This window comes from Lipotes vexillifer, unplaced genomic scaffold, assembly GCF_000442215.2.
Source record: "Lipotes vexillifer unplaced genomic scaffold, Lipotes_vexillifer_v1.1 scaffold1746, whole genome shotgun sequence".
NCBI classification, from domain to species: domain Eukaryota; kingdom Metazoa; phylum Chordata; class Mammalia; order Artiodactyla; family Lipotidae; genus Lipotes; species Lipotes vexillifer.
In genome coordinates this window covers 385,431-409,675 of record NW_006791518.1, presented here as the reverse complement: position 1 = coordinate 409,675, position 24,245 = coordinate 385,431, and the positions used below count along the sequence as shown (strand labels likewise).

At 33.2% G+C, this 24,245-nt stretch overlaps 1 protein-coding gene across 3 annotated transcripts in view; it reads left to right on the top strand.

Annotated features, from left to right (window-relative positions):
- The window catches only part of EPHA7 (EPH receptor A7), a 165,942-nt gene that overhangs the window by 57,684 nt on the left and 84,013 nt on the right, over nt 1–24,245 (top strand). For all 3 annotated transcript variants that reach the window (XM_007464448.1, XM_007464446.1, XM_007464447.1), the window contains exons 4-5: nt 1,464–1,619; nt 2,441–2,776. In XM_007464448.1, coding sequence (XP_007464510.1) covers nt 1,464–1,619; nt 2,441–2,776 — 492 coding nt within the window. The remainder of the gene's footprint in view (nt 1–1,463; nt 1,620–2,440; nt 2,777–24,245) is intronic.

Here is a 24,245-nt window from a genome sequence, read left to right as displayed (position 1 = left end):
AAAAAAAAAAAAAAAAAAAAAGATAATTTGGAGTTCTCAATTGTACCAGATTATGTATTAAATATTCAGCATGTGAACAGAAGTACAGAATGACTTGACTTTTTTCTGGAGAATATACTATCTTAGTAAGATAGGATTGTTTTTCCCACCCAAGAGTGAAAATGTGATTACACTCCTGAATAATGCTCAAGTTGAGAACATTAAACAAACTTGAATCTAATACATTAAAAGTTATAACTGAATTTATGTTAAATATTCACTTATTTTTCTTTATAGATATGATTTATTAATTTCTATTAAATTTGAAGGTCACTAAAACTTAAATAGATATTCATTTGATAAAGATGGAGGGTAAATTGAATCTATTTAATATATTCAATGTATAGTACCATCAATTAATTTAAAAATTGTTGAGATAATGAAAATTGAACTTGCTAAATTTTAGTTGAAGATAAATATGTAAAATGTCTGGGGATAGTAAATAGTTCCAGGTTACTTGATTTAATAACAAGTAGTCTCTAAGTGAGTTAGGGCAACTTCACTGGAAGGTGATAGAGATGTCTATTCATTGCTGAGAGCAGTTGCTGTGTTAGTGTGACTATCTTAACCTCTCCCAGCAGAGGAGAAACAGTTATCACCTGTTTGTAGTTGATGGCTTTCTCCTTATTTCTGGCAGAATACATTTCTTCTATTCATAGGATTTCATTATTTTTAGTAACAAGGAAGTTCGCTTAGTGGAAAGCAGCCTGCCTTGGAACTTAAATTGGTTGAAATTATATCTTGAAGTTTTCTGAAAATTGCAGGGTGTGAGGGGGAATACATTTCTATCGTTTTCAGATGACAGTTTTTACATCACTGTTATTTCTAGTCAGGTAATAAAATTAGTTTAATATTTTTCACTATGAACCAAATTCACACATAAAAACTTAATGTATAGCTATACTAGATTAAGAAAACATAACTTTGAAGTGTGTTAATGCGAATCAACAAGCAAGTTAATTATTACTGAAATCAAAGTTCCCCTGAATTAACTCTCCTGAGATTTTATCTAAATAAATTATGCTTGTGTTTAGTTTTGGGCTCTAGACTTTGGGCTGATGCCAACTACAGGTGCAAGTTTGCTGTATCATTTGTTTTTTATTATTTTGTTTTAAAATACAGTATTATACAATTGGGTTATTGATATACACTAAACAGAATTTTACCATAAAGGGCATGTTTTTCCCTTCTTTTTTCATATAATTGGAGACTTATGGTTTATAATTAGTTCCCAGGAAACATGACAACAGATATAAAAAGAATATGTTAGAAATTTCTTATTGGAATCTAGGTTTCTGTTGAGTCTGGTGATAGCAAATTTGGAAACCAAAGTTCACATTTTATTCTTTGCTAAATATTACTAAAATTTAAAGAAGGTCTGTTTGTTCTCATGTTTCTATTTTCACTTTGTTCTGCATTCCCAGCCTGTGGCCGTGGGTTCTACAAATCCTCCTCTCAAGATCTTCAATGCTCTCGTTGTCCAACCCACAGTTTTTCTGATAAAGAAGGCTCCTCAAGGTGTGACTGTGATGATGGGTATTACAGGGCTCCATCTGACCCACCGTATGTGGCGTGCACAAGTAAGTTCATAATTGTAAAATAAGGACTTTCAAATCCCTTCCATTTGTTTGTAGTATTGTGACATCATTGAGATAGGCATGAAATTTATGAGTACATTCCACAAACCGATGAGGCTAAACAATAATATAAAAGAGATACATCTTACATCATCATCAGTGTAATTTTCATGTCTGCCAGATCAAAATGCATTTTAATCATATTTTACATATGTATTCAATAGGAATAATAAATAAAATGTAAAAGTTATTTGAGTCTTGCATGGCTGTGAAATGTTATTAAAAAGTAATGGTTTCTGAATTAAAATTTTCCATCACTAAATAGGGCAAATCTTACATCTTGGTGCTTCAATTAATGAATGTTTGAGAGACTCAAATCCAAAGCCAATTCCAGACATTACTATAAATCATTCTTGAGCACATTAAGAATGAATGGATGTATTCTCTGTTATATGGTTAAAGGGCAAAGTATTTTTAAACAACTGCACAACTGTTTTTTTAGGTGCATTAACTGTTCTTTTTTAATAGCTTGGAAGAAAAATAGCTAAAGACCGTGGCAAAAAGACAAAGACAGTTGTTATCCTGTTTTCATTTTGACATATTAAATAGAAAATAAATAAAGCCTCTTGCCAAGTGAATTCAAGAAGGCTTTTATTCAGTTTCTCTAGGAAAAGTAATGAAATGTTTATGTGCAAGAGAGCATTTCAAGTAGTTTTCTGTATGGTGATTGAGCCACTAGCTTAATGCCCCACGTGGATCCTTTAGTTCATTTTTGTTTGTTTTTTGTCTATTTTCGTTTATTTGCTTATTTTTGGTTTCCAAAGGGCCTCCGTCTGCCCCACAGAACCTCATTTTCAATATCAACCAAACCACAGTGAGCTTGGAATGGAGTCCACCTGCAGACAACGGGGGAAGAAACGATGTGACCTACAGAATACTGTGTAAGCGGTGCAGCTGGGAGCAGGGCGAATGCGTTCCCTGTGGGAGTAGCATTGGCTACATGCCCCAGCAGACTGGATTAGAGGATAACTACGTCACTGTCATGGACCTGCTGGCCCACGCTAATTATACTTTTGAAGTTGAAGCTGTAAATGGAGTTTCTGACTTAAGTCGATCCCAGAGGCTCTTTGCGGCTGTCAGTGTCACCACAGGTCAAGCAGGTATGTTTTTGTGTTTGTCTTGACTAAGTGAAAAATGTGACTACATGAGTGAGGTCTCTCACTTAAATATCTCGTTAACTTGGCTCTACAGAACTTGATTATTCCAGCTTGTTGATTATTCACACCTTTAGCTTTTCTTTGCTATTTCTTCTGTTGCCTGTTAAACCATTACTAGACTCATTAACATCTCCTCCAGAGATCTGGCAGGAGAAAGAAAAGGGGATAAATTGTAAACCAATTAAGACTGCTCTAAGAGGACCAACTCTATTAAGATCTAGGGGAGAAGAGGGAAAATATTGGACAAAATAAGATGTAGGATATTTCTTGCATTTTTTATTGACCTTTTTGTGTGCTACGTGCTCATGATTAAAATCTACAGGATAATTAGGAATAATGAAGGAGTTGGCTTCAGTGTCTCACATGGTGTTAACTAGTTTCTTACCACATAAAATGTTATATTTGTAATAGATGGCAAGTCTGTCTTAAAATTTGCATGAGGGAATTTTATATTCCTCACTAGATTTGTGATCATATTGATGTCTATAGTATTGGAATAAGTACTTGAGAGATCTCATGAGGCTTTCAAAATAAATGAATTAAGAAATATAATAATCATGATGATTGTGAACTGGTAGCTTAGCCTAAAAGCAGTTTTTGCTTATTTTCTTATTGGCATTTAAGATGCCCTGCTTGGTCATTCTTTGCTGTGTTAAGTAGGTTTTGGAAAATATAAATTGGGAAGGAAGCTTCAAAAATTGGAGACTTTCTAAACCTTTAGAAAAATATTATTACTGGGGGAAGTTCCAGAAATTGAGGGCTTTTTCAAACTTTTGAAAATTCTTGCTGCTGAAGGGTGATGCTATGTAGTCAGAGTAGCCAAGTGCTATGTCATCGTCATTAATAAAATTGGACCTGCACTGGAGTACTGAGTTGTGTAAGCATCATAATAAGCTTATAACAAGGTCTTCTTGATCCTTGGCTAGCTGTCAACAGTCAATATTATCCCCAATTCCTGGACATAGACTAATCTATTCTTCATATCTATGCCAATTTTAATAAAATGTTACGTATTTAAATTATATCTGCACAATGAAGCCTATGCATATAGTCTCATGCTTACCATTTTGAACAGATTAGTGGGTTCCTACTCCAAAGGTTTTATTTTGATGTTTATTTAAAAGGCTATTGCAAATCAGATTTCTTACGTAAAAGCTGAAGTCTGGAGGTAAAACCACATAGAAACATTTAGATCTTCAAAAACTGGACAAAAGAAGCAACTCATAACTGATACGGATTGATTCATTTTAGTTACCCTTACACCATTTGCCATTCTTTTATAACGCTGTTGTTAGTAGGTGTTTTTACTTGTTTTGCTTTATATTGAAATTTGTCATCGTAACGTTACAGTGAGTGGGTTTGAAACATTTTAGGTTCATCATTATGACACTAGAGCTATCTTTGGAGCCATTAATAAAAACTCTTAGGTCTGCTGAGCTAGAATAACTGCTTTATTCTTGCTGATAATAAGTAAGAGAAGGGATATTTTTATTTATTTTTTAATACAACCTAAAGATACTGAACTGATACCACAAATAGGGTTTGCCAGGTAGGCCACTTTGGGGATCTGTTTCCATGATCTTTAAATGTCCATTGTTTAATTTTTCAGGTTAATACTACACAGCCTAAATAGGTCATAGATATTCCATAAGTTCCTGAATCAACTATCTAATTAGTAGTTACGTAAAATGGCTTTGCCCCTTGATTCTCTTCCGGTTAAGAGCAAACTAGGTTTGTTTGGTTTTGGGGGGAGGTAATTTAAATGTACAAAAATTAGATTGCTATGATTACACAACTATGTAAATATACCAAAAATTATTGAATTGTGTGCTTAAAATGAGTAAATTTTATGGTATGAAAATGATACGTTAGTAAAGCTATTAACATTTTTAAAAGAATAAATATAATAAAGTTAAAAAGCAAACTAGGTTTGTACTTTTATATTAAAATATTAATTCACAATTGCCTGGTCCCAGCTACATCTCAAATACTAAAAACCCATGAATTTACTCATCTTTTTCTGCTTTCAAAAAGAAAAGCATTAATAAGGCAGCAAGCTATGGTAATTTTTAAAGTTTTAATTTATTTTTTAACAGAGGAAATTTAGGATATGTTAGTGACTATTATTCAGTTAAATTTGTACCCATTCCCCCCACCCCATGTCAATATTTTTGCTTTTTCTAAGGGGGGAATGATTTGAAACTTTGTCCATGTTTATGAGTATCCGTGGAAATCTGCCATGATCCTTAAAATTCTCATTCTGTGTTAATCAAACAGCATCACCTCCCACCTAGTTTATGCTGCAGTCACTTCAATAATGAATTTAAGGATCTCTGGTCAGTTATCAGTTATCGCTCATCAGCAATCCACTGATGCCTAGTACAGAAAGAATCTGCATGTGTCTGGGCAAGAAGAGAGAGTAAGGATGAAAAATCATCAGGCAGTGTTTGAAAGGTAGTGTGTACTTTGTAGTTCCTTTTCTATTAAGTTTGGAGTCTGGAGCTCAGGACCCCCCATACCAGTGTTTGTGGAAATGGAAGTACATTGAAGACCCCCTTGTCCTTTCCTCAGGGTAGCAGTAGGGTTATTGGTGTTTAAGGACCTGTACCCCAACCGCTGTTGCCACTTATGAGGTATGTGCTGTTGGGTGGACTGCTAAAGTTCTACATGAGTAAGATGGAGGTAAGATGGTATCTATCTTCCTGCATTATTCTGTTAAATGAGATATTGGAGAAAACTTAAAAACTCTTTATTGTCATAAAAATGTTATTGCAGTGAGCAGCATAATGAATGCTGATTAATCCTCTTTTTATGTAATTCTTTATGAACCTGTCAAGGCAAAACACACTAAAATCTTTACCTATTGCCATGTGTCCAGGGTGGGGTGTATAATCAAGGCCCAGGATTGGTAATTATGTGTTATAACATTGCAGGAGGGAGAAATTAATTTTTTTTATCTAGTCACAAGTTATCTTAAGACTGAGGTTCTTATTTAAACCAATAATTAGCTTTAAAATGAGATGTTTATAGAGAAGCCTAATGCGTGATATTCATATTTAGATAGTTTTTATATTTACTTATCGGGAACATGTTACCTACACAAGCTGGCTGGAATGTATTCTTTTTGTTGTTGTTTTGTTAGGAATGATATTGACCTATTAAGGGTGAAGTCACACAGATCAAAGATATATTGGAGATATTAAATATATATATATATATATATATATATATATGTATATGTATATGTAAGATGGAAAGCACATGCATTTGATTTATGGCATTATGATCCTCATTCTTCCTTACAGTGGAAGCCTCCAGATAATTACACAAGTGTTCTGAAGAGGTAACTATTTAAATGCTACTTTTCAAAACATTAACCCAGCCAACTGTACTGAGTAGTATATGTTAAGCACTGTGCAGGATGCTGAAGATAGGAAGGCAAAGAATGGTCCTATCCTTATGAGGAGCTGTTACTATAGCAGATATATATTAATTTATACAACTAATGATAGGACACTTGAATATAATGTGATGCATGCTATAGAACAAAATTAGGAACAAAATACAGAACCCCAAAGAAGGAATGATTCATTCCACCTGTGGAAAAAAGGGGAGTCCTCACAGAAAAGATGCCAATCAATCTAGAACTTTAGAATGGATATGGTTTTGTCAGAGGGAGGACAAGTAAGTCATATTCTAGGCCCTCAGGCAGACCTGTCCCATGAAAACATAATCATTGCCACTGCATTCCTTCCACAGATCAAGTGCCTTAACACACCAAAATGGGCTGCAGAAAAGTTAGTAAAAATGGGTCACCCTAAAATTACTGTCTGTGTCTGTAATACCTTCATTCACTGTGGGATCATTTAGACAATTAGATAATTTTTAACTTTTTTAGAAAACATAATATAAAATTATAATATGTGGTCTTTCCCACAAACAGACTTAAGAGACTTAGTCATTATTCTTCAGGTCAGTAATCATGTTATGTTTTTGTCTTTACCATCTAACACAGATCTTTCTCTGTTCCTAATGTCATGTAATTAATTCCAGTAAGGAAACTAGTCACACACAAGAAAAGCTAAATGATTTTACAGGAGTGAAAACACTCAGACGTGTATGGAAAAGGCATAGGATTTGATATTTGATGACATGATAGCTTCGTGTTAGACAAGTTATTTCACCTCTTTAACTTGAATTTTCTCCTGAAATGGGATCATGTTACTTGACTCCTCATATTGTAAAAAAAAAAAACTGAGCTTTTAGCTTAATACCTGTTATACTTGTTAAAATAAAAACAAAGTGTTTTTGTTTTTGTAAGTGTGTTATTGTACTACAACAATGATAATAATAGAAGTAATGATAAGGGTTACAAGTGATTGAACACAATACAGTTTTGGTACTTTTTAAATGTACTAGGTACAAGGAAAGTGTGTCAAGTTGAGTCACTTAATGTCTGTGGACTCATGTAGTCCTCCTAAAGAACTGAGAGGTCTGGGACAGAAGACCTCTAAGAGCACATCTTATGTCCATAATTAAATGGACAATCATAATACAGTACAAACTATACATTGCATAGTGCAGGGTTGACTGCAAATTATTGATAGCTGAGTAATATGTGTACAGATACTATCATTTTTTAATGGGATCCATGACTTACAATGCTGTAGAAAGCACTGGGAAGGAATTAAGGATGAAAACTGGAACCTCTTGAAAGAGGATATGATTTCCCAAATTGGACACCCTAGAAAGTAGACACTTTGATGCAGATTCCTTGCAGGAGTTGTGTTAGGGCATGTACTTGGCATCAGCACCATCTGAAGAGAAAGGAAAGGAGCAGGACTGAGCAGAAGGGAAATTGAGCCATAATGCAGTCTCATTGGGATTCTCTGCCAACTCCATGGCAAGCGCTCCACCCGTAAGGAACCTTCAGATTGTCCCAAGTTGAAGAGATAGTGGCAGGCTTTTATACCTCTTTGTCGTACAGACACTGGCTGCAGACTCCTCTAGCAGGCTCCTCTAGGAAGGTGTCATTTTTCAGACAAGGAAATTCTAAAGGGCGGCAGAGAACTGAGGTTTGCTTTTGCGCAGCTATCTCAGCAGCTAGCAAATATGTTCTTCATTCCTTCACCAAGGGTAATGGGGACCGTCCATCATAACATCCATTACATAGAGTTAAATCGTGCCAAAGGATACAAGGGGCAAAGTTCAGAGTGTGTTTAGAGAATAAGTGGTTGCAACTGGATGAATAAAGATTTGTGGGAAGAGCTAGTGGGAAAGTTTATTTTTAGGAAAGAAAACCTTTCTAATGGGGGGAGGAGATAGTGGGAACTGGATGTTTTTGAACAGAAAAGTTATGTAACTGACCCTGGTTTACATCTTAAACTTTTGTGTATCTTCCACAGAACATGTGATGTATTCCATATAGCAGTTTGTTTTTAAAAAAAATTCTCCTGCTTAGCCTTGATTCCTCTGGAAAACAGATATATAGAAAACATTTTCTGAAAATATGAGAAAGTATCAGCAAAGTTGCCATTTTGAGGCAAAATTTCTTAAATTCCCTACAAAGATATCATATAGAATCTCTCTCAGAAAGAACTATTTTCTTTTTCTCATCATCAGTTTTGTTGTATATGAGTGAATGGTTTATATAGCATTTATATACATATTATATCATTAAAATTTGAAGTAAATTTACAAAGTTGGTAAAACAAGTATTAATACCATTTACAGGTAGAAAGTTGAAGCTTAAACTTACCAGTGTCACATGGTAAATTATAAAGTGGCGACCCAGATTATTGTAATCAAGTATACCCCTTACCTCAGAATTATTATGCTCTGTAATCTTATCATGGACTGCTATCTTAAAGAATTTAGCTCTACAATCCTTTACATGGGAATTTTCAGATTGATTTAATGGTCTGGTCATAAATTACTCTTCAATGAAAAGGGGACCTCCTAAGAAGTTTTGTTTCCCGAGGATATTAATAACACATATAATCTCTGAGAGGGAACATTGGTAACTATAGTGTTTGCCTCCTGGCTATGATTTTATTCCCCTTCTTTAAGAAACTTCAGATACATCCCTTCATATCTTAATGGACTAATTTCCCTTATGTTTTCAAATCATATTTGAAATCATATTTCAAATCTTATTTCTCTGTCAAAATTAAGATTGGCTTCAGTATTCCCTTTACTTAGATTTGTGATGTTTACATAATGTTCCAAATGAAATATAATCATAGAGTTATATGATATAACATTATACATAAGCAAAATTCTACAAAACAAGAGACAATACCAAAAGTCATTTCCTGTATTTGTCTGAAATATCTTCACTCACATTTATTAATGTGACTCAACTGTGATGATTTTTCTCATAAGTTAACTCAGATCATCTCTTTTCAATGATTTTAAATAGTAGGCCATCAAATTATGTGTCCTTTAAGGAAAACCAATTAATTCCATTTAAGTTTATATATTTTGAGATTTCTTAATTTTTTAAGGGAACATAATGTTAAGAAAATAATATTTTCTTGTTTGAGAGCGTTAACTGAGTAATATTAAAAGCAGCTATTGCCATAAGGTGAAACAAGATATAAATGCAAAAAAAACCCAACAATGACAAAAAATGTGTGGAAATAGTGTCAATGTTATTAAAACATGCATACATACATACACACTTACGCAGTCTGCAGCAGAAAAATCAACTGAATGTGATTCCTTTAACAGTTAACTATTCAAAAATGCATTTCTGTTTCTACTTATTTTATAAATCTGATGTATTTGAATGGCATAGCAGAATTCAGTCATGCTAATTTATACCAGAGGGCATGACATTTTAGAAATTTATATGCTTTGCTTTGCAGGTAGGAGTTTTAGACTATGTTAGTGAAATTTAATTCTTTATAAAATATTTTTGTGACACCACTAATTTAAAAATATACATGTAGATCCATTTACAGTTTTTCTTCAGTGATCAGTAATTAAAATATATATATAAAAGATTTTTTTGGATACTATTTTAATAAAATTTTCATTATAGGAAATGCAACCATGTGGTATACGTACTGATAACAAGTATTAGTGACTACTTGTTGACTATTTAGTATGTGCTGATCACTTCACATGTAAAGACCCATATGCCTACACAGTATCTTTACATCCCAAATTCAAAATGAAAATTTGGGAGAAAATTATGTCTTTTTGTGATATGATCTTACAGTAAGTATCTCATGCATTTTCTTATAATATTTTTCACATATTATATGTGAAATGTTTGTCTTCCCTGTTAGAATTCACAGTGTAAATAAACAGTGGCATCTTTGGTCTTATTCCCTAGCCTCTGTAACATATTGGGCCCAGGGTACATGCTTAGTAAACTTGCTGAATTAAATTCATAAATTCATTGTTTATTGTCATGTAAAGAGACTTTCTAAGATTATCAAGATTAATACATAAAGGATTAGTTAAATTCAAATGCATTATAATTTTATTTAAATTATGCAATGAATATATAAGATAATGATTTGAAGTATAAAAATTTTGTGATTTGTTCTTAAAGCTATAGATATACTTAAAATCTTAAACTGAATTTTTATCCATAACTTGGTATTTAAGTAGAGATTTAGAACAAAAGCTTAAAATAATCTTATTGTGAAATATTAAGATACAAGTCACATTTAATTTTGAAAACTTTTATAATTCTTCATATTTTGAAAACCTGCAGAAGATCGAATTAATTTTTTTCTTTTTGGACTACTATTTTAAGCACATGACACCAGCTTTTTATAGCTTATTTTAGTTTTTTCCTTTGTGTAGTTTTGTAACTGCTTAAGACTATAGCACATAGCTGTTCTATGATTTTTCTTGATTAAAATATATGTAAGGAAATGCCTATAAGCACCCATGTTCTCACCCCACACCTTCATCTTCATCCCTCCTTCCTGTTCTCCAGTCTCAGTATCTTTGTAAGTTGTCATATCCACCCTTTTCTGATTTTATAAATATTTGTAGTGAACTATCTATGCTTATGTTGTCAGGGTGACAAGTTGATCTGCATACTATTGAATGGAAAGACTCTGTTAACGTTTGAAAGAAATCTAGTATGTTTTAAGAGTCTCTGGTGTTTTCATTTCAATATATCTTAATCTTTTCTCAAACTCTTTGATCTCAAAATTGCTGTTTTGTGGGTAATGATATTTAAGTGGGAAGAAAGAGTTGATTTGTGCAATAACTCAGTTATAATACTGCTGTGGACTGAACTGTGTCCTTCCCCAAACTTTTATGTTGAAGCTTTAACCTCAGTGTGACTATATTTGAAGATAGGGACTAAAAGGAGGTAGTTAAGGTTAAATGAGGTCATAAGGTTGGGGCCCTGATCCTACAGGATTAGTGTCCTTACAGTAAAAGGCACCAGAGAACTGGCTGTCTCTCCATGCACATGCAATGAGGAGAGGTCAGTGAGTACATAGCCAGAAGGTGGCTATCTACAAGCCACAAAGAGAGGCCTCATCAGAACCTGAACCCTATTGGACCTTGATCTGGGACTTTCAGCTTCTAGAACTGTGAGAAAACTAATTTGTTTTTTTTAAAATACCAAACCTATGGTATCTTATTATAGAAGCCTGTGTAGAATAATACAAATACTCATCCCTGAGATAGTTTAGTTCCCTCCTATTATTTTGAAGGAAAGTATTTATTTTCCATATGCATTAGGACAGCTAAGGCATGAACACGTTTTTGTGAATAGGTCAAGGAGTGGGAGTTGTAGGCATTTTATGCATTTCTGCGATTTTGCCCCATCAAAAAGTACTAAATTTATTTAGTGCAATGCATTAGTAAGTGCCAGAAAGACCAATAGTAATATTTTGCTTTTGACATTAAAAACATTCTGTTTTTTAAACCAGAGCCAATTCATTATCTCATAAATTGTAGAAGGTGCTACACTGATGGTAGCAGAACATTCAATACAAAATAAGTTATGAGTTTTGTCCCTGAATATTCAAGCTTGAGCAAGTTTGTCATATTCTTGGCAATTTTAAACTAGCAATTTCTACATGATTAAGAAGTGACTGCAGTTTCAGGATTTTCTAGTGAAAAAAATTTTATAACTCTATGTTTTTGATATTTAAATTTGTAACTTGTTAAATTTAAGCTTCCTCTAAAGAGACTCTTCAAAAAATATGACTGCCCGTTAGAATCATTATCCTGGAATAGTCCATAATAATGGAATTATGTAAAGTAATTCTTATTATATATGCATTGTCCTTAATAGGAGATCCTTCATTTTGCTACTGTCAGTTTGTAGAGATTATAGATAATTGAAAATATAGCCACTAGAATATTATTTATAAAGAAATAGCTACTTTACTTTTAAAGTCAAGAAGTTTGTTCAAGTGAGATATAGAAAATCTGTTTTAACTGAAATGTGACTAACCAGACCACCTGCTCTTTAGTTTTAGGGAGAAAAAGATACAAAAAACAAGTTAACAGTAGGGACTGATGTAAAATATGCAAAATTTTTTCAGGTTACAGTCCTGGGTCAATATATATTGAATCCATTCTCTTTTTCTGGAACAGCAAAATGTATGTAGTATAGTAAGATTACTCTGCTAAGAATACAAACTAACATGTTTGTGAAAGGTTTTCAATATGAATTGAATCAAGCAGTGATTTTTGGTTGATCCTTAGTTGACCAAAGCTGGTTACCTGATTTACTTCGTGGTGTTCCACAATACAAAAAGGTTTTGATCTGTGAGTTGTTTGCTTAGTTCTTATAGAGCAAACTGTCATAACCATTGTCCCAAAGGGATAGCATTATGAAGACAGGCATAGTTTCAGAAAAACTTCATTTAAGAGCAAGAAATCAATAAGCTGCATTTCGGAGAATGAAAAGTCAGTGGATGGTAATTTCATACATTATTCATGTATAGATGAGTATATATAATGTGAATTGGTAGTGGTGATGATGATGATATTGATGATAAACATTCAGTGAAACTAATATAATGTTCTATGTCAATCATACCTCAATTAAAAAAAAATACGGTTTTGAAGTACATAAATAGGTTCCACCCAGTCCCATCTCCTACACTGTGCTACACCCAACTATACACATCATTTTAAGCCCTGGATGAGCTGAGGGGCATAGCTTTGAGACAGGTAGGAGATAGTTTTTAAATTGACAAGCATTTAGTTGTTCTGTTTTCAGTACCAGTGTTAAGAGAGAGTAAATGTTGATTATTTTATTCCTTGCTTCGCTGGTGATGAATTGAAGCAAATTTGATTCAGACAAGCAACCTGGTGGAATGATGCAGAACCATCCACTAAAACATCTGTACTAATCAACCAATGCAGTAAATTAGAGCTACAAGGAAAAGACATTGATCCAAGAGAATCATTAACAGTTTTAACCAACCGGTCTAAGTTATAGGGTAAAGGAGAGAACACTATCAAGATCTTGCTTTTCACATCTGTCAATTACTACTACAAAAACCTGATTGCTACTTGTTTCAATTCAAACTGTTTTATGACTTTGGTTCCCTTTGTGCTATTGTAAGCAAGAAACAAGGATTAAGAGGTAAAAACCCAGGAAAAATTATCCAAATTTCCTGCACTCCATTTACAAAGGAGTCAGTCACAAAGAGAGAGATAATTGCTGCAACTTAACAAAATAATCAGGGAGAAGGCAGAATGGATGATATATGTTCTGTGACAAAGCACGGGGCAGAGATGTGCATGCAGTCCTGTGGTTGCTTGCCTTGTTTTAAGACACGAGGACTAGAGAAGATCCATGAAAAACAATTAACGTAACTTTAACGCACACAGTTCTTAATTATCCACAGCATGTTGACATCAGATAATTATTGTCCCAAATTTTAATAATATTTGATCATAACCTCAGCATATAGAAAGATGAAGAACACTGAGCATAGCATTCATAATGGCAGTCATGTATTATATGATAACAAATGCGAGGATACTGGTTAAGCCATATCCCTATTGTATAGTTTATTCAAATGTTGCTAATACTCTTAAGCACAACACCCTTAGCTCCGGTTACATTAGGCTGTTACATGTGATCTGATGTATCTACAGACATGTATATGGACAGTTATAACTATATGTGTGTTTTAACTTCATACATTTTATGGGCATATATACATTCCTAAATGAATGGATTTTAGGATATTGGTGAGACTTAAAAGTTATAGGTTTGGGAATCATAATCATAGATGGCGAGTTAATGAATAGCCTTTTGGGGGAAAGAGGAGGTGGAGCTAGAATTTTAAAGTTTGAGAGAGAACTGGCAGAATATCCAAAGCACATGACAAAAATAAAAAAGGAGTACCCAGACCATTTGGATAGGAGGGCTGTCACAGTAACCAAAGAAGGAAAATTTCCTGAGTCAGCTGATCATAGAATCAAATGTCACAGGAGGTCAATAGAATGGAGACAGAAGAAAGTCCATTGGATTTAACAGTTTCAAGCCATGAGACAATTTTGATAGACAACTTGGGGTAGAGAATGTCATGATCATATTTGTCATGGTTCAAAACAAAGCCTCACACTATGACATATGGGGCGTAAGTGCTCAGTATTGGCTGAATTGAAATGTAATTACTTTTTATGCTGATTTCATACAACATTTATCAGACTGGTAAAGACTCTAAGATAGGGGCTTCCCTGGTGGTGCAGTGGTTGAGAGTCCGCCTGCCGATGCAGGGGACACGGGTTCGTGCCCTGGTTCAGGAAGGTCCCACATGCCGCGGAGCCTGTGCTTCGCAACCGGGAGAGGCCATAGCAGTGAGAGGCTCACGTACCGCAAAAAAAAAAAAAAAGACTCTAAGATAAATTATGAGTCTGAATTTTGTTTGAAAAAAAGACTGCCTTTGTTCTTTTCTAATACATTATTGTAACCTTGTTTTCTCCTTGTTTTGACATCTCATCCTGTTTTCACACATCCCTGACATCACTAAGAACCCAGATTTGGCCTCACATAAATTTCATTGTTGAGAACTCGATAATCTCAGAAATAGAGGTCATAAGAGAAAAGATGTTAATTCTGTTAAGATAAACTATGCATTTGTCATTCTTAATATAAAATGTTGCTTAATTATTATCCTAATATATATTTTCTTCATATAAAATAGAGTATATATAGGTATAGATATAGTTACATTTTATGTTATGCTTTTTGTTTTCTTAGTTCTTTTTCTCCGTAGTTTCTTTGCTTTCCTCAGACATTTTAAATTATGCTCCATATCATGTGTTCATCTATAAAAATGTAGGAGAACTACCTAAAAGTTTGGAAACTTTATTCTTGCTCTTTTTCTGTATGATAATACTAAGCCTTCACCTTTTATTTTGAGTCACATTTCCTTTATCTTTAAAAATTGCATAAACAACAAACAGGAAGCCATGATGCTATTTCACCAAACCTTGGGAATTATTATGATTTGTAAGTCACTTCTCTTGCACCTGCTGCGTTAAATATTGGTGTTATGTTTGAAAAGATACTAACTGACCTCCTTTAGACTGCTGTCTGACTACTTTGATGTTTCATTATTTTCTTCAATCCAGGGATGAAATGGATGAATGGATCTTAATTATAGTGTCCTGGTGACTCTTTTTTCAGACCATTTTTCTGGACAAGCATCAGCTAATCTGACAAATCATGAACGGTTTACTTTATAGTTTGGCTGGGATTAAGTTACTAACTGGAACCTGCAGGGAACATAAAGAACAGTGTCTCCTGATAAAATGCATTGGATGTTTACCATGCCTGTCTTCAATTTTAATCAGTAACCTTTAGGAATGGAGAACTATAAACAGATAATTCTCTGACAGTTGTATTTTTATATGTTCACCTATAGCACTTCAAACAAAAACAGGCCCTGTGTATCAAATTTACATATCTACAATCTTATTGTGTCTTTGCCTATGAAAGCTACATAATTATTTGAGGGTTTTTAATAGTAAATCAATATTTACATTATTATTTAAAGATTTTCATACACCAAAAATCTTTCAACTTTTATGCTGTTTTTTATTTTTTCTGAGACAGTGATTGGTTGTTTTTGTGAATTTCATATGCAGTCTACTAGATGACATGGTTTTCTTGTTCCGCATTAAGTTTGTTTTTGTAGACAAGAAAACTATTATGTGTTTTCTTTATACAGGTCAGTAAAAGCAAGATGTGTTCATTAGTTAAACAAATGAGTAACATGTAAAACCATATTTTCCAATAACTGTCATTTAACTGGACATTTTGCTTCATCTGTATTCTGTTAGGTGTGTAATAAACATGCCTGAAAGAACTCAACATAGAAATTAGATGTAATATCCCTCTAGGTAACTGAAATTACCCTGATGTTGTTATAAAACAGTTTTTAAATTGTTCTTAGATTGTAAATAAATGTATTGACAGTAAAGAATTAACAACACATCCAGGAAGACTTTATATAATGATGATGTAAAATACATCTTATGCCATTCAGTTTATCTAATTTATAACTCAGTTTGATTACCCCAGCAAGCCTTTCATCTATAGAATTGCACCCTGAGGGCTAGTCAGTTTATTAATTCATCACTTGTTCTTTTATGGTTGCATCCCTATTACAGTATGAACATAGGATGATATTCTCTTCTGAAAGCTGCCAGCCAACTGGTTCCAGTCTAGCTGACCTTTTGTTTGTAACTATGATCCTAATAGTTTTTCTATTGGCTTCTGTTTCTAATAGGTTGCATTACAATCTACCTTTTTGTCTTATGGTATCATGATGAGGATAGGCCAGCAAGAGTGAATTCCACACCTGCAATTACAGAGTTTTATAAAGAGGAAAGACCTGCTTCAAGTTAACCTGTAGTCTTTTTTAAAATGCCTTTTGATTTATCTGTCACCTGATCCATCAGCAATGAATAATTTTCATGGAAGGTGCACTTTAATTACATTCCCATTTGACTTGCATTATCAAGCCCTATCTAGGTAATTAATCTCACCAAGTATCCAATTTCAGCCTTTATTGCTGGCAGGCAGGCCTCTTGAATTATGTGTGCTTGAATGGGTCTTGGGTCATTTTAACCAGGCAGACCCTGAAAGAGATCTGGGGCCTTCCAAATCCTGGAACCGTGACTCAGAAAGTTTTTTCGTTTTTTTTTTTTTTTTCTTAGATATTGTGATTAAATTATATTTGACATCAAAAGTACACTTCCATCTTTAATGAGGTCTATAGATTACTGTAATCATGAAAGCCTTCACTTTTAGGTATAGCCAATCTGTATGTAATTTTGTATGTGGGGAGCTGTGCTCAGTTGTTAACTGTAGCTTACATCTGTATCAACCTGCTGATATAAATTTGCCACAGTTCACCACCTACACTTAAGCATGTTCCTTTAGTTCAGGATTTAAGATTTATATGAATTTAGGTGAATATTTGAGAGTTAAAAGACGGTTAGATCAAAATTAGAATCACAATTATCCTGCTTTATATCTAGTCATATACTTTTCAAAAGTTTTCTTTGTTCTGAATTAACAAATAACTCACCTTTTATGTTTTCCCTATCTTTTGATGATTTTCATTAAGGAATTACTGATACCAATTAATGCCAAAGTTCAATGATCTTACCAAGTTAGCTTACACCCATACGTACCATAATTCTGAAATATATAACTTGCCTTTCTATTATAGTGTTGTTTTAAATCTAGTGCAAAAATTTCAGTGTGCTTTGTGATTTTCTAATTTGGAAATTATGCTTATAAGGAATATAATGTTTACTTCTCTACTCTGAAGACATTTCAGAAAACACTGGGAGCTTCTTGAAAATCAAATTAAAATATAGTGTAAATAGATCAGTTGCCTGTGAAAGTGATCTTAATATCTGTCCATTTTTTAAGCCTTAGGTTGCCTGATTAGTAGAAGAGAAGGCTGTCCAATCTTTTGTAGACTAAATAGGCTATAATGTTTACACAGTAAGATATTTTGGAAAATATGGACTGGTGATACTGAAAAAAAAGGATGAGTACTTCTCCACCTTCTACTATCACCCTTGCATGGTTAATCGTGTACATCTCCGCAGCTTACCCTGACCCCTCTCACAAATTCATGCTGTGTATCTCCATGAGGCCATAGGTTATGATTGAATTTATTAGTATTCTGCCATCAAACCAAACGCTACACAGAAAAAAGTCTAACTAGTTTTTAAAAAATCTCTTAATATGTAACTTTAATTTTTGACCCTTTGTTTTTTAGACAAATAGTTCAACTCATTTTAATGGGATACATATTAATTATGGATTCCAAAAGCATTTAACACAAGTTTGTAAGAATCACATAGTATTTTTTTATCCAAGTATTAGTTTCCCTTGTCATTTAGAAATGAGTCTTCTATTTTTTCACAGTGGTTTAATTGCAAGAATATGTAGAAATGTTTTACCATTCATAATATTTCTAGAATGGAGATGCAATAATTCAATTTAATCTATTTTGACTAGATATGTTCATAATTATTGCTTACAAGCTACAAGATAGCTTAACTCAGAATTTAATTTGGCCAGGGATATTTGCTACTGAATGGTTCACTATTGTAAATTCCTCAGTAAAGTGTGTGTGCACACACATCTGTATATATACACACATGCACATCCAGATATGTACATACCATGTTGTATGAATATGTATGAATTCATATTAGACATTTTGAAAGGAATTATTTCCTTTATGAATACACTATTAACATATATGCCCCTGATAATTAGATATATAGTAACTCTTAAATAGTTATATTTCCTCTTAAATGTTAATAGCCAAACAAGGAGCTTATGACTTTTCAACATCTGTCCCTACATTTAGCTTCTTTTTGACATTTCTGATTCATGATGGTTTGTATTTTTCAGTAAGTGTTATTGTTCCCTGTAACATCATTTTGAATTGGAATATAACAAATATAATTAATGTTCACAGATAAAGGAATTGAGACTTAAATGAGAAAGACTGCTTATATAGCATCATATAGTAAATCAGTAGAATCTAGTTTAGAATTTAGGAATGGTTTGTTAACTAGAAACATTCTATCAGAGTTATTTTGCTTTTCTTCCATATATTCTTTGATGTTGATCTTTTTCAGTATATTGACTTGCCAAAAATATTTATTGCTTAGGCTGTTTACAGAGCCAATAAATATATCAAAATAAAATCAATTTCTACATAATAGTGCATGGAGAGATAGATAGACTTAAAAGACACATTAGATAAGTTTGACTTAGAATGCTGGATTTGGAATCAGTGTTTGAATCCATGCTATATAAGTTGTTTTTTGACCTTGGGCAATTAATGCAATCTCTATATCTTATTAGTTAAGTAGGTATTACATAAAGCAATACATGAAAATGTTTTATAAAGTAAAAATACTTTGCAGTTGTCATTTGGTGGTGTTGATATACTAGGATGGAAATTTGAACAGCTGTGCTATAAATTTGACTGTAGCAAAAGCACTGTCTTGGAAAAATTAGCAAAATAATACTGATTATAGCAAAAATTAATATTGACCTCATTCTCCCAATATGTAGTCTTCTCAATAACCAGGCCTATGAAAGTAAAGCCATTTCTAAAAACCTGTTTCTGGGCAAAACCATCGTAATTCAGAGAATTCCAGGAATTAATAACAGGTGTATTAGATATAATCGATTTCATAAAATGAACTTTGAATTCTTAAGACCCTATCTCACAGTAAATTAAAAACCTATTTTTATTGCCACTTTTCATATTATTTTACTTTTAGAAAATGATGCTCAATATCAATGTTAAAATTTAATATTTTTAGGATTTAATTTAACATAAAGTTTAATTTTCTAGATATATGGAGATATTATAGCTATATACAATTTTCTTTACTACTCCATCAGAATATAGGGATCTTCCACTTTTAGGCTCAATTTATATTGTATTTTGAGGGTACGATAATATAAATCTAGAAGAAAATGATTTTATAGAAACAAATTGGAAGTATTCTAAAGATCAATAATCTTTAGTTAAGCTTTTAAAAGATATCCTAATATCCATCTCCATTAAATAATAAGAGAATTAAAATGACCTATTTTTGTTTTGATTATTATTTAATATCCAGATATAGCTGAAAGTTTTGAAGAAATTTTAAATACCTGGGAACATCTATATTTGTAAGTTAAGCCCATTTATGGCAAACTGGGAGTAGGAGAAATATGGTTTATTGAAATAAGAGTTTAGAGAGAAAGTTGAATTTCAGTGGTTCAGATATGGTATAGGATCACAAGCAGAGTATTCCATTTTGTAACTCTGTACCTGGAAACTGTTCTCTTGTTTGGTATATTTGATTGGTTTCTACTTTTCCAGTGTTTTTTGTTTTTTTTTTTTTTCTGTTGGCTAAAACATGAGCCACTGAATACACGTTCTTGCACACACACCCTGCTTAGATTACTTCAAATGATTGTGGGGAAAAATGCAAGAATTAGGAAGCCAAAAGATGCAAAAAAAGGAGGAGGGGGGAGAACATGACTCTGCACATGCATTCTAGTTTTGGATGGAATAATATATGACAGCTGTTCCAGATTGACCTTTACCTCAGAAAGTCCTTGTCTGCCTTTTACATTTCTACCCCCAGGGGCTGTTGATGGGGATTTTTGGCAACATGACAATATTCTTGGACCTCATGTCCTGGAGTTTTATACTGTTTGACATGTCATCTCTTTCTCTTTTCTTTTCTTTCCTTCCTCCCTCCCTCCTCCCCCCCCCCACCACCACTTTTCTCTCTCTCCTTTCTGCCTTTCCTACCTTCCTGTTTGATTTGGTAGTGAGCAGCAACTAGGTACAGAAAAAAAAACATGCTACAGTATGAAACCACTATTCCAGTGTCACAAGAGTCGTATAAATGGTAAACAAAGAACAGGTTGTTCCCTGAGAATTCATTTCTTTGCCTCCAGTAGGCTGCTGCTTTTTCCATCCTGTGATATTTACTTCTCTTTCTTAGGTACATCTGACCTGAGAGCTGCAGGTATGAGATCAGTGGTGAGAATAACAACAGATTTGTCTCTGATACTGTCCTGTTTGATATGGAAAAATATTGGAATATTTTCTTTTCCTGCTAGCTTTCTATGAGAGAAATTTCTCAATTATTGACTGAATGCATTTCCACAAATCTGCGTGAGTGGTTTTTAAAAATAGGTGTTTGAGACCGTTTGAAAACAGGATTTTCTTTCCTTTGGGTACTTCAAAATTCTCTTCAATAAAAAGCAGCACTATGTCTAGACTGATTTTATATTTGTAAAAGTAGCTTTTTCTAAGGGTAGACTTGGTCAGAGAACTACCCACAGAAAAGTCGGTCTCATTTCTAATCTGTATTCCAAAGAATAAAAATAGAGTCTTTTATTACAGCCTTATTCAACCAGTGTGTAAATACATTCACTTACTACAAGATCTTGTGATTCTGACCTTTTAGAAATGGTGTGTGGTCACTGGAAGCTTGCTTTTGATCACAGGTAGTCTTTGACATTATTGAGCAATCTTATCCTTGAGGATCTTTCTCTAGTGTTCTGGGTCAGTCTCCCATGGGAGAAAAGTGAGGTTTTTGTGGAGTTGAAAACAAAGCAGCAGTACACTCTTCTATTGTTTAAGGTACTTTTCTGTGAAGATTCTCACTGTGGCTAATGTGCCTTCAGCCAAATACAGCAAAACCACACCATCAGTCACTTTTAATTACTCCTTTAAACTTCACTCATGCCTTTTTCTTAACCACTTCCAACCCCCATCCCTAAGGATGCCGAACAAAAGGAACAAGTTAGCTGATATAAGCTTCTTTGTTTTTTTCTCTTCCTTTTCTATAGTGTTTAATAAAGGAGATCCAATTTAGATCACTCTAAGCACCATCCAAATTTACGGTAAAATTGTTAAATTGGAAGAAGGATTGCATGCAAACAAAGCAAGAGAGATTACTCTTGGCTGCTTGAGAGGTAGCTGCTATTGGAGCTGGTCATGGGGAAAATGCTTCTCCTGTTCTTAGACGGTGTGAAAGGCTTTGTACACCTGTACATTTGACTCCCCATTAGGCTTTCAAAGTGGTGGGCTCACTATATCAAAACAGTTTGTAATAAACAGCATATGAGCAGAATCTGAAACTTTATGTATGTTTTGCACTTGCACGGTTTACTGATGCTAAACTCATTGAAGAGAGTACAAGGAATATTCCTCTGAGCCATCTTAAGAATCAAGAGCAATGTTGTAAATGAAGTTACACAATGGTTATACGTTATTTTTCTCTCTTATGTTAAAAAGCCTTATAGTAGTTGAAAGGCTTGAAAGTTTTGGTACTCAGTACTCTACATAAACTTTTTAAGTTTTTTCCCTTTTATGATACTATTTTAAGTGTGCTTTTAAAAATGTATAAATTACAATTAGACCTTATCCAATTTATATTGTGTAACAAGGATAATACCTGTGCCTGTTTTCTACAGAGAAAGCTGCATCATACATCTCTCATATCCTGTATAAATGTTTGGATCTCTATCCTACCAACTCTATAGACTATCAAGAGATGAGTATGGGAGTTCTTTATTAAATAGCTAAATAACTTCTTTCTCTCTGTTTAAGTTTTCACCAAATGCAAAGGAAAATGATGTAATTTACAGTGATTCATATTTCAGTAAGAAATTATTGTTATAAGAATTCAGAAACTATAACTCATTTCCAGGTCTCCATTTTACTTCCTATAGATAACATGGGATTTAAAATTAAAAAACAAAAACTGTGGATGATTATCATAATGTCACTAAATTATGGGTTAACTTATGGGTCCAGTAGTTTTTTGCCTTTTGCCCCTTTCTTTATCTTAGTACTCTGTATCTTTTCTGGTGGTCTCCTTCACAAAGCACAGGTGCTTTTTTAATTACAATTATTTCACTGCTTCTTGTTTAAGTAATTCCTTATGTCCCTAATGACACCCAGAGCTTTAACTAATCCTTTGGAATTATAATGTAAATACCAATGAAATTGTAAAATTTTAAATAGAATTCATGTCCCAGGTTTGGTCAGGCCAAAAAGCTTATATTACAATCCTAGACAGATAATATATCACACATGTAGATGATTACGCTTTACATTGGATGAAAAGTCTCATTTCGTTCTAATACTAAAAACAGAAGTAGAGAGAATTTTTATATTACTTGAGTACCCCCTTATATTTTAAGAAACAGAAAAAGTAAGACTGGAGTTACAGGAGAGGTAGTTAGTGATTCAGTCCTGCCTACTAACATTCTATTGACTCCCTAGTTTTGTGAGGAATATGTTATTATTAAGAATGCTGAGAAAAGTTAAGCAAATTGCCCCAGGTGATAAGTGTCTGGGTAAGCTGACCAGTGAGGTCAGACTGTGGCCCATCCGCTTATCTCCTAGGTTATATTACTTCTTCCTGTTCTTGAATTTTGTAGTTGTGTTGTCTTATTTCTGAAGAAAAAGTCCATCCTAATAAATGTGATGCATACGCAAACTGGAAAAATTTCTAAATACGGTCTACACATTACAAATCTATACCACTTTTGGATTAAGTGTAAAAGTATAACATGCAATTATATTCATGGAATTCAGGGGTTAAAATGGATTTGCATCACACTTTTAACCTTAATATTTGTGGATTTGATTCAGAATAACCCAGTTATAATGCATGGAAAACCCACAAGGATGTAGATTTCTACCCAGTGTAGCAGCCATGGTAACATTTAACATACTTCTTTGGACATTTTTCCAACATTATATGTTCAATTTGCTCTCTAGTAATGGAAAGTATTTCAAATTGTAGGTGTTGTATATGCAGGTTAGAGAATTATCTCTAGAAATAGCAAATTAATGTAAGTAGAAATATAATATTAGTTTCTATTATTTTGATAATTTTGAACCAGCATTTTTCATGTTTAAATTAAAACTTTACACAATTTGATTTCTTTAAATCTTTGCCAGATCACATTGTTCATCACATCAGTTTCTTTGAAAATTTGAAATTCGAAAACATCCTGAATAATATTTTCTACTTAAATGTATTGAAAATTTAAGGCATATTTCTAAAACATCTGTGGCTTTTACCTTCAGGTGTATTAATAGGATGTGCACATAACCAATATTAATGTTTATATGAACTTGCTTACTTTTGCCATGAACAAGAATATTATAATGTAGCACAGAAATTTAACTTCATTAAAGTTATAATTGAGTTCCTGTGTAAACACTGCATATAATAAAAATATAAGCCACTTAGCAAAGAAAGAAATGGAATTTGCAATGTTTATAAAAGTTCATATCAGATTAAAGATGACAAATATACAAAGCTCACACTCTATAAATAACTGTTCGTTGTTTATAGTATGTTCTCTTCATAGTCAGAGCCAGTT